This window comes from Oncorhynchus tshawytscha, linkage group LG05 (genome assembly GCF_018296145.1).
Source record: "Oncorhynchus tshawytscha isolate Ot180627B linkage group LG05, Otsh_v2.0, whole genome shotgun sequence".
NCBI lineage: Eukaryota > Metazoa > Chordata > Actinopteri > Salmoniformes > Salmonidae > Oncorhynchus > Oncorhynchus tshawytscha.
Window position 1 is genome coordinate 89,755,526 of NC_056433.1, and position 19,150 is coordinate 89,774,675.

The following is a 19,150-nucleotide window of genomic DNA, read 5'->3' on the forward strand; positions in this document are numbered from 1 at the left end:
GCCAGTATGAGGGTTAGCTCTCAGGCTAGTATGAAAGGTGGCCAGTATGAGGGTTAGCTCTCAGGCTAGTATGAAAGGCAGCCAGTATGAGGGTTAGCTCTCAGGCTAGTATGAAAGGCAGCCAGTATGAGGGTTAGCTCTCAGGCTAGTATGAAAGGCAGCCAGTATGAGGGTTAGCTCTCAGGCTAGTATGAAAGGCAGCCAGTATGAGGGTTAGCTCTCAGGCTAGTATGAAAGGCAGCCAGTATGAGGGTTAGCTCTCAGGCTAGTATGAAAGGCAGCCAGTATGAGGGTTAGCTCTCAGGCTAGAATGAAAGGCAGCCAGTATGAGGGATAGCTCTCAGGCTAGTATGAAAGCAGCCAGTATGAGGGGTTAGCTCTCAGGCTAGTATGAAAGGCAGCCAGTATGAGGGTTAGCTCTCAGGCTAGTATGAAAGGCGGCCAGTATGAGGGTTAGCTCTCAGGCTAGTATGAAAGGCGGCCAGAATGAGGGTTAGCTCTCAGGCTAGAATGAAAGGCAGCTAGTGGAAGCCAGAATGAGGGTTAGCTCTCAGGCTAGTATGAAAGGCAGCCAGTATGAGGGATAGCTCTCAGGCTAGTATGAAAGGCAGCCAGTATGAGGGTTAGCTCTCAGGCTAGTATGAAAGGCAGCCAGTATGAGGGATAGCTCTCAGGCTAGTATGAAAGGCAGCCAGTATGAGGGTTAGCTCTCAGGCTAGTATGAAAGGCAGCCAGTATGAGGAGAGAAAATATCTATAGACTTCCAAAAGTACTCTCACTCAAAACCATGAAAAGGAATAACCCAAGGAGGCGGAGATGCAAAAATAATATAATTCACGTTTAAAAGAATATCATTAATTTAATCCATGCTCAAAAGAGTAGAACAAATTAAAGTGCAAGGTGGTAATAAAACTATAGGTTAGTTTCAGCCTTATGCCTTCATCAGGGCTGAACAAACAGATGGTGTTTAACATGATTTATTAATGACTACCACATCTCTGTACCCCCCACATCTCTGTACCCCACACATCTCTGTACCCCACACATCTCTGTACCCCACACATCTCTGTACCCCACACATCCAATTATCGTGAAGGTCCCTCAGGTCGAGCAGTGAATTTCAACCACAAAGACCAGGGAGGTTTTCCAATGCCTCACAAAGAAGGGTCCTAAACCTAACCTATTGGTAGATGGGTAAAAAAAAAAGACATTGAATATCCCTTTGAGCATGGTGAAGTATCAATACACCCAGTCACTACAAAGATACAGGCATCCTTCCTAACTCAGTTGCCGAAGAAGAAGGAAACCGCTCAGGGATTTCACCATGAGGCCAATGGTAACTTTAAAACAGTCACAGAGTTTAATGGCTGTGATAGGAGAAAACTGAGGATGGATCAACAACATTGTAGTTACTCCACAATGTTAAACTAATTGACAGAGTGAAAAGAAGGAAGCCTGTACAGAATAAACTATATTCCAAAACATGCATCCTGTTTGCAACAAGGCACTAAGGTAAAACATGTGGCAAAGAAATTATCTTTATGTCCTGAATACGAAGTGTTATGTTTGGGGTAGTACTTCTTCATATTTGCAAGCACAGTGGTGGCTGCATCATGTTATGGGTATGCTTGTAATCATTAAGGGCTAGTGAGTTTTTCAGGATAAAAAAGAAACAGAATGGAGCTAAGCAAAGGCAAAATCCTAGAGGAAAACCTGCTTAATTCTGCTTTCCACCAGACACTGGGAGATGAATTCACCTTTCAGCAGGACAATAACATAAAACACAAGGCCAAATCTACACGAGTTGCTTACCAAGACAACACTGAATGTTCCTGAGTTGCCTAGTTACAGTTTTGACTTAAATTGTCTTGAAAATCTGTCAAAACATGAACATGGCTGTCTAGCAATTATCAACAACCAACTTGACAGAGCTTGAAAATATTGTTCAATCCAGGTATGCAAAGCTCTTAGAGACTTACCCAGGAAGACTCTCAGCTGGAATCACTCTTAGAGACTTGCCCAGGAAGACTCACAGCTGTAATCACTCTTAGAGACTTACCCAGGAAGACTCACAGCTGTAATTGCTGGCAAAAGTAATTGTAATGTATGAATACTTAATGAATTTCATTTTCAATAAGATTTCTAAAAAAATTAAATGTTACCTTTATTTAACTAGGCAAGTCAGTTAAGACCAAATTCTTATTTTCAATGACGGCCTACCAGGGAACAGTGGGTTAACTGCCTTGTTCAGGGGAACAGTGATTTGTACCTTTGCAGCTCGGGGGTTCCAGTTACTAGTCCAGCTCTAACCACGAGGCCGCCTGCCCTCCCCCCAAAAAAACACGTTTTCACCTTTTCATTATGGGGTTTTGTGTGTAGATGAGTGAGATGTTTGTATTTATTCCGGCTCTATATGGAATAAGTCAGGTGGGGTTTTGTGTGTAGATGAGTGAGATGTTTGTATTTATTCCGGCTCTATATGGAATAAGTCAGGCGGTAGGAATACTTTCTGAAGACAACATCTAGCCCAGCGAAGAAGAATGGCTGCCAATCAGTTTTATCAAATCACTGACAAGGTGGCGCTGTGGTTAAAGATCTTACCAGGCTCTGTTCGCTGAGCAGACAGAAGAGGAGAGCATTACCGACTTCTCTGAGGTTCTGGAAACAGACCGTCTTCAACTCGGCGTACTCCACTATGTCCTTCAGCTGGTGGTGGAAAAACTCCAGGATACCTGGCATTGAGGAGGCGGATATTGTTAGGTTAGATCACTCGTTAGATATTACTGCACGGTCGGAACTAGAAGCACAAGCATTTCGCTATACTCGCATTAACATCTGCTAACCATGTATGTGACAAATAACATTGGATTTGATTTACATCAGCTAAACAGCTAGCTACGGTCATCTACTTTGCCTTGCTAAAACCTTTAATTACATAACGATATGTCAAGACATTGAAGAAAGCTCCCTCTCATGACTCACCCGGCGAGCCGTACTCGTGGCGAGGGAGACGGCAGATCTTAGGCATCACCTCCATCAGGGTCTTCACATACTGCATGATGGTGCCCTGGAGCTGAGGGGGGGGAGCAGGGTTAATAACATACTGCATGATGGGGGTGGGGGGTGTTAATAACATACTGAATGAGGGACACCTGGAGCTGGGGGAGGGCAGGGTTAATAACATACTGCATGATGGAGCTGAGGGGGCAGGGTTAATAACATACTGCATGATGGAGCTGGGGGGGGCAGGGTTAATAACATACTGCATGATGGAGCTGAGGGGGCAGGGTTAATAACATACTGCATGATGGAGCTGAGGGGGGGCAGGGTTAATAACATACTGCATGATGGAGCTGAGGGGAGGGGGGGGGCAGGGTTAATAACATACTGCATGATGGAGCTGAGGGGGCAGGGTTAATAACATACTGCATGATGGAGCTGGGGGCAGGGTTAATAACATACTGCATGATGGAGCTGAGGGGGAGGGGTTAATAACATACTGCATGATGGAGCTGAGGGGGGAGGGTTAATAACATACTGCATGATGGAGCTGAGGGGGAGGGTTAATAACATACTGCATGATGGAGCTGAGGGGGGGCAGGGGTTAATAACATACTGCATGATGGAGCTGAGGGGGGGGTTAATAACATACTGCATGATGGAGCTGAGGGGGGGGTTAATAACATACTGCATGATGGAGCTGGGGGGGGTTAATAACATACTGCATGATGGAGCTGAGGGGGGCAGGGTTAATAACATACTGCATGATGGAGCTGAGGGGGGCAGGGTTAATAACATACTGCATGATGGAGCTGAGGGGGGGGCAGGGTTAATAACATACTGCATGATGGAGCTGAGGGGGAGGGTTAATAACATACTGCATGATGGAGCTGAGGGGGGCAGGGTTAATAACATACTGCATGATGGAGCTGAGGGGGAGGGTTAATAACATACTGCATGATGGAGCTGAGGGGGAGGGTTAATAACATACTGCATGATGGAGCTGAGGGGGGCAGGGTTAATAACATACTGCATGATGGAGCTGAGGGGGAGGGTTAATAACATACTGCATGATGGAGCTGAGGGGGGGGGGTTAATAACATACTGCATGATGGAGCTGAGGGGGGGGGTTAATAACATACTGCATGATGGAGCTGAGGGGGGGTTAATAACATACTGCATGATGGAGCTGAGGGGGAGGGTTAATAACATACTGCATGTTGGAGCTGAGGGGGCAGGGTTAATAACATACTGCATGATGGTATGAAATGCTCACTCTCCCACACCCTCCATCTCACCCCCAAACCCTCCTCCATCCCACCCCTCCTCCATCCCATCCCACGCCACCATTCCACCACCCCTCCTCCATCCCACCCCCCAGCCCTCCTCTCTCCTCCAACCCCCACCATTCCACCACTCCTCCATCTCACCCCCAAACCCTCCTCCATCCCACCCCTCCTCCATCCCATCCCACACCACCATTCCACCACCCCTCCTCCATCCACCCCCCAGCCCTCCTCTCCTCCAACCCCCCACCATTCCACCACTCCTCCATCTCACCCCCAAACCCTCCTCCATCCCACCCCTCCTCCATCCCATCCCACGCCACCATTCCACCACCCCTCCTCCATCCCACCCCCAGCCCTCCTCTCCTCCAACCCCCACCATTCCACCACTCCTCCATCTCACCCCCAAACCCTCCTCCATCCCATCCCACACCACCATTCCACCACCCCTCCTCCATCCCACCCCCCAGCCCTCCTCCTCTCCTCCAACCCCCCACTCCTCCATCCCACCCCCAAACCCTCCTCCATCCCACCCCACCATTCCACCACCCCTCCATCCCTCTCCTTTCTCACCAGGCTCTTGACCACTTTCAGCAGCTCCTCCATGACCACAGCGATGCCCTGGTACCCCAGCAGACGACACATGGCCTTGATGTGAGGAGGACCAACAAAGTGCCTGTAGAAACCAAAGATACTGCTGTACGCCAGGTTCAGAGCCTGTAGAGAGGGGAGAGGTAGAGGGAGACAGGAAGTTAAGGGCCTGTAGAGAGGGGAGAGGTAGAGGGAGACAGGAAGTTAAGGGCCTGTAGAGAGGGGAGAGGTAGAGGGAGACAGGAAGTTAAGTGCCTGTAGAAACGCATAACAAACAGGAGTGTGAACATGAGGATAATGTCGTTAGATCAGGAGATTCAAAGAACATCTATTTTGATTTCACGTGGTACATGAAAGGAATAGAAATATCTGTAGACTGTTGTTCCTGCTTGCTGTAGTTTAATATGCTCCCCACGATGCAGTAAACTAAGGACATTTATTTTTCTTTCATTTCACTGTTTTTGTTTTGTGCACCTGGTAAACCAGACACTACTGCTGATCACCTGGTAAACCCTACACTACTACTGATCACCTGGTAAACCAGACACTACTGCTGATCACCTGGTAAACCCTACACTACTGCTTATCACCTGGTAAACCCGACACTCCTTCTGATCACCTGGTAAACCCTACACTCCTTCTGATCACCTGGTAAACCAGACACTACTGCTGATCACCTGGTAAACCCTACACTCCTTCTGATCACCTGGTAAACCCTACACTCCTTTGATCACCTGGTAAACCCTACACTACTGTCATGGCCTAAAGTTTTGAGAAGGACACAAATATACATTTTCACAAAGTCTGCTGCCTCAGTTTGTATGTACTCTATATGCATATACTCCAGAATGTTATGAAGAGTGATCAGATGAATTGCAATTAATTCCAAAGTCCCTCTTTGCCATGCAAATGAACTGACACCCAAATAAACATTTCCACTGCATTTCAGCCCTGCCACAAAAGGACCAGCTGACATCATGTCAGTGATTCTCTCGTTAACACAGGTGTGAGTGTTGAAGACAAGCCTGGAGATCACTCCGTCATGCTAATTGAGTTTGAAAAACAGACTAGAAGCTTCAAAAGGATGGTGGTGCATTGTTCATCCTCTGTCAAACATGGTTACCTGCAAGGAAACACGTGCCGTCATCATTGCTTTGCACAAAAAGGGCTTCACAGGCGAGGATATTGGTGCCAGTAAGATTGCACGAAATCAACCATTTATCGAATCATCAAGAACTTAAAGGAGAGTGGTTCAATTGTTGTGAAGAAGGCTTCAGGGCGCCCAAGAAAGTCCAGCAAGCGCCATGACCTAAAGTTGATTCAGCTGTGGGATCGGGGCACCACCAGTACAGAGCTTGCTCAGGAATGGCAGCAGGCAGGTGTGAGGTCATCTGCACACACAGTGAGACAAAGACTTTTGGAGGATGGCCTGGTGTCAAGAAGGGCAGCAAAGAAGCCACTTCTCTTCAGGAAAAACATCAGGGACAGACTGATATTCTGCAAAAGATACAGGGATTGGACTACTCAGGACGGGTAAAGTCATTTTCTTTTGGGGCATCCGGAAAAAAGCTTGTCCGGAGAAGACAAGGTGAGCGCTACCATCAGTCCTGTCATGCCAACAGTAAAGCATCCTGAGACCATTCATGTGTGGTGTTGCTTCTCAGCCAAGGGAGTGGACTCACTCACAATTTTGCCTAAGAACACAGCCATGAATAAAGAATAGTACCAACACATCCTCTGAGAGAAACTTCTCCCAACCATCCAGGAACAGTTTGGTGATGAACAATGCCTTTTCCAGCATGATGGAGCACCTTGCCATAAGGCAAAAGTGATAACTAAGTGGCTCGGAAACAAAACATCAATATTTGGGTCCTTGGCCAGGAAACTCCCCAGACCTTAATCCCATTGAGGGCGGGTGGACAAACGAAAACCCACAAATTCTGACAAACTCCAAGCATTGATTAAGCAAGAATGGGCGGCCATCAGTCAGGATGTGGCCCAGAAGTTAATTGACAGCATGCCAGGGCGGATTGCAGAGGTCTTGAAAAAGAAGGGTCAACACTGCAAATATGGACTCTTTGCATCAACTTCATGTTATTGTCAATAAAAGCCTTTGACACTTATGAAATGCTTGTAATTATACTTCAGTATTCCATTGTAACATCTGACAAAAATGTCTAAAGGCACTGAAGCAGCAAACTTTGTGGAAATTAACATTTGTGTCATTCTCAAAACTTTTGGCCACGACTGTACTTCTCATCACCTGGTTTACATCTTCATTCACGTCACAACTACTATGACAGATACACAGCCAGACTCGGGGGTACTACAGCCAGACTCGGGGGTACTACAGCCAGACTCGGGGGTACTACAGCCAGACTCGGGGGTACTACAGCTCTAATGATATAGTTGAAGTCAGAAGTTTACATACACTTAGGTTGGAGTCATTAAAGCTCGTTTTTCAACCACTCCACACATTTCTTGTGAACAAACTATAGTTTTGGCAAGTCAGTTAGGACATCTACTTTGTGCATGACACAAGTCATTTTTACAACAATTGTTTACAGACAGATTAATTCACTGTATCACAATTCCAGTGGGTCAGAAGTTTACATACACTAAGGTAACTGTGCCTTTAAACAGCTTGGAAAATTCCAGAAAATTTGGTCATGGCTTTAGAAGCTTCTGATACGCTAATTGACATCATTTGAGTCAATTGGAGGTGTACCTCTGGATGTATTTCAAGGCCCACCTTCAAACTCCGTGCCTCTTTGCTTGACGTCATGGGAAAATCAAAAGAAATCAGCCAAGACCTCAGAAAACAAATTTGTAGACCTCCACAAGTCTGGTTCATCCTTGGAAGAAATTTTCAAACGCCTGAAGGTACCACGTTCATCTGAACAAACTATAGTCCGCAAGTATAAACACCATGGGACCACGCAGCCGTCATACCGCTCAGGAAGGAGACGTGCTCTGTCTCCTAGAGATGAACGTACTTTGGTGTGAAAAATGCAAATCAATCCCAGAACAACAGCAAAGGACCGTGTGAAGATTCTAGAGGAAACAGGTACAAATGTATCTATATCCACAGTAAAACGAGTCCTATATCGATATAACCTGAAAGGCCTCTCAGCAAGGTGGTCTAGGGCACTGCATTGCAGTGCTAGCTGTGCCACCAGAGACTCTGGATTCGCACCCAGGCTCTGGTATTGTTTGATGTTCTACGTCTGTTTGATACCAGATAAATCAATAGCAGACGTTTGATACCAGATAAACCAATAGCAGACGTTTGATACCAGATAAACCAATAGCAGACGTTTGATACCAGATAAACCAATAGCAGACGTTTGATACCAGATAAACCAATAGCAGACGTTTGATACCAGATAAACCAATAGCAGACGTTTGATACCAGATAAACCAATAGCAGATGTTTGATACCAGATAAACCAATAGCAGACGTTTGATACCAGATAAACCAATAGCAGATGTTTGATATGTTTTACGTCTGTTTGGCTGAAACACATAAGTGTGTGAACGGCTAGAGAGAGTTTGACTTACAGGGAGTTAGGGCTCAGGTATTAGGGTTGAACTGACCTTTGACCCATACAGGTGCTGGGGCTGGGTAGGGTTGTACTGACCTTTGACCCATACAGGCGCTGGGGCTGGGTAGGGTTGTACTGACCTTTGAACCGTACAGGCGCTGGGGCTGGGTAGGGTTGTACTGACCTTTGAACCGTACAGGCGCTGGGGCTGGGTAGGGTTGTACTGACCTTTGACCCGTACAGGCGCTGGGTCGGGTTGTACTGACCTTTGAACCGTACAGGTACTGGGGCTGGGTCGGGTTGTACTGACCTTTGACCCGTACAGGCGCTGGGTAGGGTTGTACTGACCTTTGACCCGTACAGGTACTGGGGCTGGGCGTTGGGTGGCTTGTCCCTCTGGAACTCCTGTGAGAACGGCAGGACCGTGCGGACGAACCTAGAGAGAGGGATTGGTTGTTTTAAAAAAAAGAGCTGTGATGGAAACAGGAAGTTTTGATGTCATTTTATAAATGCTGACAGAAAGTTTGTTAGACATGGTGTGATCTTTTTGTGTTGGTAAAATTGTTCATGAGGGAAATGGCAGGGGAAATTTGGAGTCACGCGATGATATGGTGTGTGTGGTCCTCTCACTACAACTCAGGGAACTATGCCGTTTATTAGGCTACAAATGAAACTAGTGACGAACTTCACAAGGTGGTGAACGTGCACGTTGATCTTGATGCTCCTTTCCAATAAATATTGAGGTTCTGGTGACATGAGGATCCATAATAATGTCATCATGTAGACTACTAGCCTGTCCACACTGTGTCTGGGAGCTGTTGGCTAGAAAGCACGTACCAAGACCAGAGTCGGCACATTTTCTATTTAACGCAGCGGTGCAGTTCAAAATGGATGGGAACACATTGAACTTGATATTTTTATTCGGTACATGAAAACTGAAGCGCACTGTCATCACGCACTGACTTGTACCTGCAGTGCTAGAGGTGGCACTACAGACCCGGGTTTGATCCCGGACTGTGTGGAAGCTGACCGTGACCGGGAGACCCATGAGGCGGCGCACAATTGGCCCAGCGTCGTCCGGGTTAGGGGAGGGTTTGGCCCAGCGTCGCCCGGGTTAGGGGAGGGTTTGGCCCAGCGTCGCCCGGGTTAGGTGCCAAGCCGCTCTTGTCCCATTGCACTCTAGCGACACCCTGTGGCGGGCCAGGTGCCTGCAAGCTGACTTCGGTCACCATGTGTACGGTGTTTCCTCCGACACATTGGTGCGGCTGGCTTCCGGGTTAAGCGAGCAGTGTATCAAGAAGCAGAGCGGCTTGGCCGGGTCGTGTTTTGGAGGACGCATGGCTCTCGACCTTCGCATGGCTCTCGACCTTCGCATGGCTCTCGACCTTCGCATGGCTCTCGACCTTCGCCTCTCCCGAGTCCGTATGGGAGTTGCAGCTGATGGGACAAGACTGAACTACCAATTGGATATCATGAAATTGGGGAGAAAAAGGGTTAAAATAAATGAAAGTCAGTTTGGTGGAGAAATGCTCAATCTCCTTTAATGTGGATTTTAGAATATTTGAATGAAAATCTGTCGCCATGGAAACAAGTCCACCTGATCTCTCATCAGCAGTAGTATTACAGTGCGACTGACTGCCTCGTGCTCAGATATGTAATGAAGCTTGTGCCAGTGTTCATAACCAGCCCTCTGAGGGAAACAAGGACAGGTGGAAAGCTCATAATGTCACCGTTTAGAAAATGAGAAAAGATGTGTTCAACAGAGCTCTCTGATTGGCCTTAATTCCTGTTACACTGGTCTGTCTGTCTGTCTGTCTGTCTGTCTGTCTGTCTGTCTGTGTCTGTCTGTCTGTGTCTGTCTGTGTCTGTCTGTCTGTGTCTGTCTGTCTGTCTGTCTGTCTGTGTCTGTCTGTCTGTGTCTGTCTGTCTGTCTGTGTCTGTCTGTCTGTGTCTGTCTGTCTGTCTGTCTGTCTGTCTGTCTGTCTGTCTGTGTCTGTCTGTCTGTGTCTGTCTGTCTGTGTCTGTCTGTCTGTCTGTCTGTCTGTCTGTCTGTGTCTGTCTGTCTGTGTCTGTCTGTCTGTGTCTGTCTGTCTGTCTGTCTGTCTGTGTCTGTCTGTCTGTGTCTGTCTGTCTGTGTCTGTCTGTCTGTGTCTGTCTGTCTGTGTCTGTCTGTCTGTGTCTGCCTGTCTGTGTCTGCCTGTCTGTGTCTGCCTGTCTGTGTCTGCCTGTGTCTGCCTGTGTCTGCCTGTCTGTGTCTGCCTGTGTCTGTCTGTCTGTGTCTGCCTGTGTCTGTCTGTCTGTGTCTGTGTCTGTCTGTGTATTTGTAGCAGTAGTGTGTAGTTGTAGGTGTGTAGTAGTAGTGTGTAATTGTAGTAATAGTAGTGTGTAATTGTAGTAGTAGTAGTGTGTAATTGTAGTAGTGTATAGTTGTAGTAGTAGTGTGTAGTTGTAGTAATAGTAGTGTATAGTTGTAGTAGTAGTGTGTAGTTGTAGTAATAGTAGTGTATAGTTGTAGTAGTAGTAGTGTGTAGTAATAGTAGTGTGTAGTTGTAGTAATAGTGTATAGTTGTAGTAATAAGTGTATAGTTGTAGTAGTAGTGTGTAGTTGTAGTAATAGTAGTGTATAGTTGTAGTAGTATGTAATTGTAGGAGAAGCGTGTAGTAGTGTTTAGTTGTTACCTGTTAGTAGATCCCTTGTAGCAGTAGTTGTAGCAGTAGTTGTGTGTGGTTGTGTAGTATTAGTTGTGTGTGGTTGTGTAGTATTAGTTGTGTGTAGTTGTAGCAGTAGTTGTGTGTAGTTGTAGCAGTAGTTGTGTGTAGCTGTAGCAGTAGTTGTGTGTAGTTGTAGCAGTATTAGTTGTGTGTAGTTGTAGCAGTAGTTGTGTCTAGTTGTAGCAGTAGTTGTGTCTAGTTGTAGCAGTAGTTGTGTCTAGTTGAAGCAGTAGTTGTGTGTAGTTGTGTGTAGTTGTGTGTAGTTGTGTGTTGTTGTAGTAGTTGTAGCAGTAGTTGTGTGTAGTTGCAGTAGTTGTGTGTAGTTGTAGCAGTAGTTGTAGCAGTAGTTGTGTGTAGTTGTAGCAGTAGTTGTGTGTAGTTGTAGCAGTAGTTGTGTGTAGTTGTAGCAGTAGTTGTGTCTAGTTGAAGCAGTAGTTGTGTCTAGTTGAAGCAGTAGTTGTGGCAGTAGTGTGTGTGTGTAGTTGTGTCTAGTTGTAGCAGTAGTTGTGTCTAGTTGTAGCAGTAGTTGTGTCTAGTTGTAGCAGTAGTTGTGGCAGTAGTTGTGTGTAGTTGTGTGTTGTTGCAGTAGTTGTGTGTAGTTGCAGTAGTTGTAGCAGTAGTTGTGTGTAGTTGTGTGTAGCAGTAGTGTGTGTAGTTGTAGCAGTTGTGTGTAGTTGTGTGTAGTTGTAGTGTAGTTGTGTGTAGTTGTAGCAGTAGTTGTGTGTAGTTGTGTGTAGTTGTAGCAGTAGTTGTGTGTAGTTGTGTGTAGTTGTGTGTAGTTGTGTGTAGTTGTAGCAGTAGTTGTGTGTAGTTGTGTGTAGTTGTAGCAGTAGTTGTGTCTAGTTGTAGCAGTAGTTAGCAGTAGTTGTGTCTAGTTGTAGCAGTAGTTGTGGCAGTAGTTGTGTGTAGTTGTGTGTTGTTGCAGTAGTTGTGTGTAGTTGTAGCAGTAGTTGTGTGTGGTTGTGTGTAGTTGTAGCAGTAGTTGTGTGTAGTTGTGTGTAGTTGTAGCAGTAGTTGTGTGTAGTTGTGTGTAGTTGTAGCAGTAGTTGTGTGTAGTTGTAGCAGTAGTTGTGTGTAGTTGTAGCAGTAGTTGTGTGTAGTTGTAGCAGTAGTTGTGTGTAGTTGTGTGTAGTTGTAGCAGTAGTTGTGTGTAGTTGTGTGTAGTTGTGTGTAGTTGTAGCAGTAGTTGTGTGTAGTTGTAGCAGTAGTTGTGTGTAGTTGTAGCAGTAGTTGTGTGTAGTTGTAGCAGTAGTTGTGTGTAGTTGTAGCAGTAGTTGTGTGTAGTTGTAGCAGTAGTTGTGTGTAGTTGTAGCAGTAGTTGTGTCTAGTTGTAGCAGTAGTTGTGTTACCTGTTAGTAGATCCATTGTAGCAGTAGTTGGGGAGGAAATCGTAGTTGAGTTCCCAGAAGACATGGAGTGTGATGCGTCCGTAGGGGGCGGAGACATTGTGATTGGCCTCCCGGAACATGGCGTCCATACTGTCCAGCGTCAGGAACTTAGACAGCAGCTTGTGGGTCATACGGTTGATGTTCATCAGACCTTCTAGTTCCTGTTACAAGGAGGAGGAGAAGACAGCTTGTGTGTCATACGGTTGATGTTCATCAGACCTTCTAGTTCCTGTTACAAGGAGGAGGAGAAGACAGCTTGTGGGTCATACGGTTGATGTTCATCAGACCTTCTAGTTCCTGTTACAAGGAGGAGGAGAAGACAGCTTGTGGGTCATATGGTTGATGTTCATCAGACCTTCTAGTTCCTGTTACAAGGAGGAGGAGAAGACAGCTTGTGGGTCATATGGTTGATGTTCATCAGACCTTCTAGTTCCTGTTACAAGGAGGAGGAGGAGAAGACAGCTTCTGGGTCATACGGTTGATGTTCATCCTGACCCCTCCTGTCTCAGCCTCCAGTATTTATGCTGCAGTAGTTTATGTGTCGGGGGGCTGGGGTCAGTTTGTTATATCTGGAGTACTTCTCCTGTCCTATCCGGTGTCCTGTGTGAATTTAAGTGTGCGTTCTCTAATTCTCTTTCTTTCTCTCTCTCGGAGGACCTGAGCCCTAGGACCATGCCCCAGGACTACCTGACATGATGACTCCTTGCTGTCCCCAGTCCACCTGGCCGTGCTGCTGCTCCAGTTTCAACTGTTCTGCCTTATTATTATTTGACCACGCTAGTCATTTATGAACATTTGAACATCTTGGCCATGTAATGTTATAATCTCCACCCGGCACAGCCAGAAGAGGACTGGCCACCCCTCATAGCCTGGTTCATCTCTAGGTTTCTTCCTAGGTTTTGGCCTTTCTAGGGAGTTTTTCCTAGCCACCGTGCTTCTACACCTGCATTGCTTGCTGTTTGGGGTTTTAGGCTGGGTTTCTGTACAGCACTTTGAGACATCAGCTGATGTACGAAGGGCTATATAAATACATTTGATTTGAACAGACCTTCTAGTTCCCGTTACAGAGAAAACAGTGAAAACACAGACACACTTAAAGCAGGTCGTACCACGATGGATGTGAGGTCCTCACTCTCAAAGCGGTTGATGGCCAGCTCCAGAGACTTGTAGAGAGCAGCAGACACTCTCTGGGTGATCAGACGGTTCAGGTCTATGGAACGACCCAGCAGCTAGAGAGAGGAGAGGGACCAACATGAGACACAACCCAGACAGACAAGGACTACATGAAGTAAAGAGAGAGGCAACACTGGGATGGGGAGTAGTGGGGGAGTAGTGGGTGAGTAGTGGAGTAGTGGGGGAGTAGTAGAGTAGTGGGGAGTAGTAGAGTAGTGGGGAGTAGTGGAGTAGTGGAGTAGTGGGGAGTAGTAGAGTAGTGGGGCAGTGGGTTGAGTAGGAGTGGAGTAGTGGAGTAGTAGTGGAGGGAGTAGGAGTGGAGTAGCGGGGGGTAGTGGAGTAGTGGGGAGTAGTAGAGTAGGGGGGAGTAGTAGAGTAGTGGGGCAGTGGGTTGAGTAGGAGTGGAGTAGTGGAGTAGTAGTGGAGGGAGTAGGAGTGGAGTAGCGGGGGAGTAGTGGAGTAGTGGGGGAGTAGTAGAGTAGTGGGGCAGTGGGTTGAGTAGGAGTGGAGTAGTGGAGTAGTAGTGGGGAGTAGTGGGTGAGTAGTGGAGTAGTGGGGGAGTAGTAGAGTAGTGGGGGAGTAGTAGAGTAGTGGGGAGTAGTAGAGTAGTGGGGGAGTAGTGGAGTAGTGGGGAGTAGTAGAGTAGTGGGGCAGTGGGTTGAGTAGGAGTGGAGTAGTGGAGTAGTAGTGGAGGGAGTAGGAGTGGAGTAGCGGGGGGAGTAGTGGAGTAGTAGTGGAGTAGTAGTGGGGGGAGTAGTGGAGTAGTAGTGGAGGGAGTAGTGGGAGGAGTATCCTTTCACTCCCTCTCTCCTCAGAAGCAGGCACACGTGAGCCGAGTGACTAGAACCAGTTTCAGCTGGACATCAGCTGTTCGTTTTATTGAGTTGTCATTGGCTGACACAGTAACAGAGGAGCGGTCTAGGCGGTCAATCTAAGACCCGTGGCAATTATATCAGACCCAACCCAGATACATTATGAAAATCAATCTGAATTTAGGACCTGGACCCGCTTGGATCTTGGAATTTCGGGTCTGTTGCACCCGTGAATACCTCCAGTTGGAGGGTTAGGGGTCATCTGGACGTAGCGTTGTTTTAGCAGTCTCGAAGGCAGTTGGAGGGTTAGGGGTCAGAGGTTAGGGGTCATCTGGACGTAGCGTTGTTTTAGCAGTCTCGAAGGCAGTTCGAGGGTTAGGGGTCAGAGGGTTACCTGAACATGCCGATTATTCAGCCTGGTTCTAGTAGTGGTTGGAGGGTTAGAGGTCAGATGGTTACCTGAACGTGCCATTGTTTCAACAGGGTCTAGCAGCGGTTGGAGGGTTAGGGGGTCAGAGGTCAGGGTACATGGCGTTGTTTCAGCAGGGTCTCGTAGCGGTTGGAGGGGTAGGGGTCAGAGGTCAGGGGGTTACCTGAACGTGGCGTTGTTTCAACAGGGTCTCGTAGCGGTTGGAGGGTTAGGGGTCAGAGGGTTACCTGAACGTGGCGTTGTTTCAACAGGGTCTCGTAGCGGTTGGAAGGTTAGTGGTCAGAGGTCAGGGGTTACCTGAACGTGGCGTTGTTTCAGCAGGGTCTCGTAGCGGTTGGAGGGTTAGGGGTCAGAGGTCAGGGGGTTACCTGAACGTGGCGTTGTTTCAACAGGGTCTCGTAGCGGTTGGAAGGTTAGGGGTCAGAGGTCAGGGGGTTACCTGAACGTGGCGTTGTTTCAGCAGGGTCTCGTAGCGGTTGGACGCGGGCCAGGGGATGTTAGCTCCCTGGTTCTTACAGTCCGCTCTCAGGCGCTTGTCCAGCAGCAGACTGAGGAGAAGAGAAACACCATATAAACAATAAGACAACCGGAGAGAGACCCTACTTTAGACGAGTTAAACACGCTGGGCAGAAGGGTACAGAAGTCAAAGGGCAATCTCCTGTAAACAGCTGAGGGATAGGGGTGGAGAAACCATTCACCAACATCTCTGGAAGTTTGGCCAAAAATAAGTCATCAACGCAGGAGTGTTTGATGAACACGAGAACAAAAAGGAAACCTGTGTATCTGTAGGGTGTCGGAAACACCAAGCCTCACATACAGACCATTTCAGAAGGGCCAGTATTGAATGAGGAGGACACACGTAGAAGGGCCAGTATTGAATGAGGAGGACACACGTAGAAGGGCCAGTATTGAATGAGGAGGACACACGTAGAAGGGCCAGTATTGAATGAGGAGGACACACGTAGAAGGGCCAGTATTGAATGAGGAGGACACACGTAGAAGGGCCAGTATTGAATGAGGAGGACACACGTAGAAGGGCCAGTATTGAATGAGGAGGACACACGTAGAAGGGCCAGTATTGAATGAGGAGGACACACGTAGAAGGGCCAGTATTGAATGAGGAGGACACACGTAGAAGGGCCAGTATTGAATGAGGAGGACACACGTAGAAGGGCCAGTATTGAATGAGGAGGACACACGTAGAAGGGCCAGTATTGAATGAGGAGGACACACGTAGAAGGGCCAGTATTGAATGAGGAGGACACACGTAGAAGGGCCAGTATTGAATGAGGAGGACACACGTAGAAGGGCCAGTATTGAATGAGGAGGACACACGTAGAAGGGCCAGTATTGAATGAGGAGGACACACGTAGAAGGGCCAGTATTGAATGAGGAGGACACACGTAGAAGGGCCAGTATTGAATGAGGAGGACACACGTAGAAGGGCCAGTATTGAATGAGGAGGACACACGTAGAAGGGCCAGTATTGAATGAGGAGGACACACGTAGAAGGGCCAGTATTGAATGAGGAGGACACACGTAGAAGGGCCAGTATTGAATGAGGAGGACACACGTAGAAGGGCCAGTATTGAATGAGGAGGACACACGTAGAAGGGCCAGTATTGAATGAGGAGGACACACGTAGAAGGGCCAGTATTGAATGAGGAGGACACACGTAGAAGGGCCAGTATTGAATGAGGAGGACACACGTAGAAGGGCCAGTATTGAATGAGGAGGACACACGTAGAAGGGCCAGTATTGAATGAGGAGGACACACGTAGAAGGGCCAGTATTGAATGAGGAGGACACACGTAGAAGGGCCAGTATTGAATGAGGAGGACACACGTAGAAGGGCCAGTATTGAATGAGGAGGACACACGTAGAAGGGCCAGTATTGAATGAGGAGGACACACGTAGAAGGGCCAGTATTGAATGAGGAGGACACACGTAGAAGGGCCAGTATTGAATGAGGAGGACACACGTAGAAGGGCCAGTATTGAATGAGGAGGACACACGTAGAAGGGCCAGTATTGAATGAGGAGGACACACGTAGAAGGGCCAGTATTGAATGAGGAGGACACACGTAGAAGGGCCAGTATTGAATGAGGAGGACACACGTAGAAGGGCCAGTATTGAATGAGGAGGACACACGTAGAAGGGCCAGTATTGAATGAGGAGGACACACGTAGAAGGGCCAGTATTGAATGAGGAGGACACACGTAGAAGGGCCAGTATTGAATGAGGAGGACACACGTAGAAGGGCCAGTATTGAATGAGGAGGACACACGTAGAAGGGCCAGTATTGTATGAGGAGGACACACGTAGAAGGGCCAGTATTGAATGAGGAGGACACACGTAGAAGGGCCAGTATTGAATGAGGAGGACACACGTAGAAGGGCCAGTACACATGTAATCCAAACAAGGTACAGGTCTAGACAAACTGTGAGAAGAAAACAGTCAGAGTGCAGGGTTAAACCCAAACCCCCAGCCCTTTAGAGTAATGTAGTAGTGATGACTAGTCTAATGGTGAGAGTGCAGGGTTAAACCCAAACCCCCAGCCCTTTAGAGTGATGTAGTAGTGATGACTAGTCTAATGGTGAGAGTGCAGGGTTAAACCCAAACCCCCAGCCCTTTAGAGTAATGTAGTAGTGATGACTAGTCTAATGGTGAGAGTGCAGGGTTAAACCCAAACCCCCAGCCCTTTAGAGTAATGTAGTAATGATGACTAGTCTAATGGTGAGAGTGCAGGGTTAAACCCAAACCCCAGCCCTTTAGAGTAATGTAGTAGTGATGACTAGTCTAATGGTGAGAGTGCAGGGTTAAACCCAAACCCCCAGCCCTTTAGAGTAATGTAGTAGTGATGACTAGTCTAATGGTGAGAGTGCAGGGTTAAACCCAAACCCCCAGCCCTTTAGAGTAATGTAGTAATGATGACTAGTCTAATGGTGAGAGTGCAGGGTTAAACCCAAACCCCCAGCCCTTTAGAGTAATGTAGTAGTGATGACTAGTCTAATGGTGAGAGTGCAGGGTTAAACCCAAACCCCCAGCCCTTTAGAGTAATGTAGTAGTGATGACTAGTCTAATGGTGAGAGTGCAGGGTTAAACCCAAACCCCCAGCCCTTTAGAGTAATGTAGTAATGATGACTAGTCTAATGGTGAGAGTGCAGGGTTAAACCCAAACCCCCAGCCCTTTAGAGTAATGTAGTAATGATGACTAGTCTAATGGTGAGAGTGCAGGGTTAAACCCAAACCCCCCCAGCCCTTTAGAGTAATGTAGTAGTGATGACTAGTCTAATGGTGAGAGTGCAGGGTTAAACCCAAACCCCCAGCCCTTTAGAGTAATGTAGTAATGATGACTAGTCTAATGGTGAGAGTGCAGGGTTAAACCCAAACCCCCAGCCCTTTAGAGTAATGTAGTAGTGATGACTAGTCTAATGGTGAGAGTGCAGGGTTAAACCCAAACCCCCAGCCCTTTAGAGTAACGTTCTGTGTTATTTTCTCATTTCAGTCAGGTCGGAGATACCGGTAGTCAGGTCAGAGATACCGGTAGTCAGGTCAGAGATACCGGTAGTCAGGTCAGAGATACCGGTAGTCAGGTCAGAGATACCGGTAGTCAGGTCAGAGATACCGGTAGTCAGGTCAGAGATACCGGTAGTCAGGTCAGAGATACCGGTAGTCAGGTCAGAGATACTGGTAGCGGAGGTCTCCAGTGCTGTAATCGTCAGTGTGCAACTCTGTTGTTATTTTGAGTGATACCCCCGCGTACCTCCAGGTTTATAGTCTCAGGAGAGGACGGTGATTAAACTGGGTCTTGTAGAGACGGGTTCTCAAAGTCTCTGGGTTTATAGTCTCCGGAGAGGGCGGTGATGATGACACAGTCTTGTAGGCCGGGTTTTCTCAGTCCTATTTTTGGCTTTATGTTTCATGACATGCTGACATTTGAAAGCAGGGTAGTCTTGCCTACTACAGACAGGGATCCCCAAACTAATATTTGAAAATAAATAGTTTTATTGCTAAATTCAAATAAACTTAAACTGTAAGAATATTGCAGGAGCAAAGGGAAACCTGTCGTCCCATTGGCCCACGCCACCCCACCCACCCCACGCCACCCCACCCCACGCCACCCCACCCCCCCCCACGCCACCCCACGCCACCCCACCCCACCCCACGCCACCCCACGCCACCCCACCCCACCCACCCCCCCCACGCCACC

The 19,150-nt window shown here is 47.5% G+C and overlaps 1 protein-coding gene across 1 annotated transcript in view; it reads right to left on the minus strand.

Annotated features, from left to right (window-relative positions):
- Window positions 1-19,150, minus strand: part of LOC112236278 (cytoplasmic FMR1-interacting protein 1 homolog) — an 89,817-nt gene that overhangs the window by 7,534 nt on the left and 63,133 nt on the right. Inside the window, 7 exon segments of the mRNA XM_042322672.1 lie at window positions 2,602-2,732; window positions 2,983-3,073; window positions 4,860-5,003; window positions 8,771-8,858; window positions 12,484-12,683; window positions 13,632-13,751; window positions 15,377-15,485. Coding sequence (XP_042178606.1) covers window positions 2,602-2,732; window positions 2,983-3,073; window positions 4,860-5,003; window positions 8,771-8,858; window positions 12,484-12,683; window positions 13,632-13,751; window positions 15,377-15,485 — 883 coding nt within the window.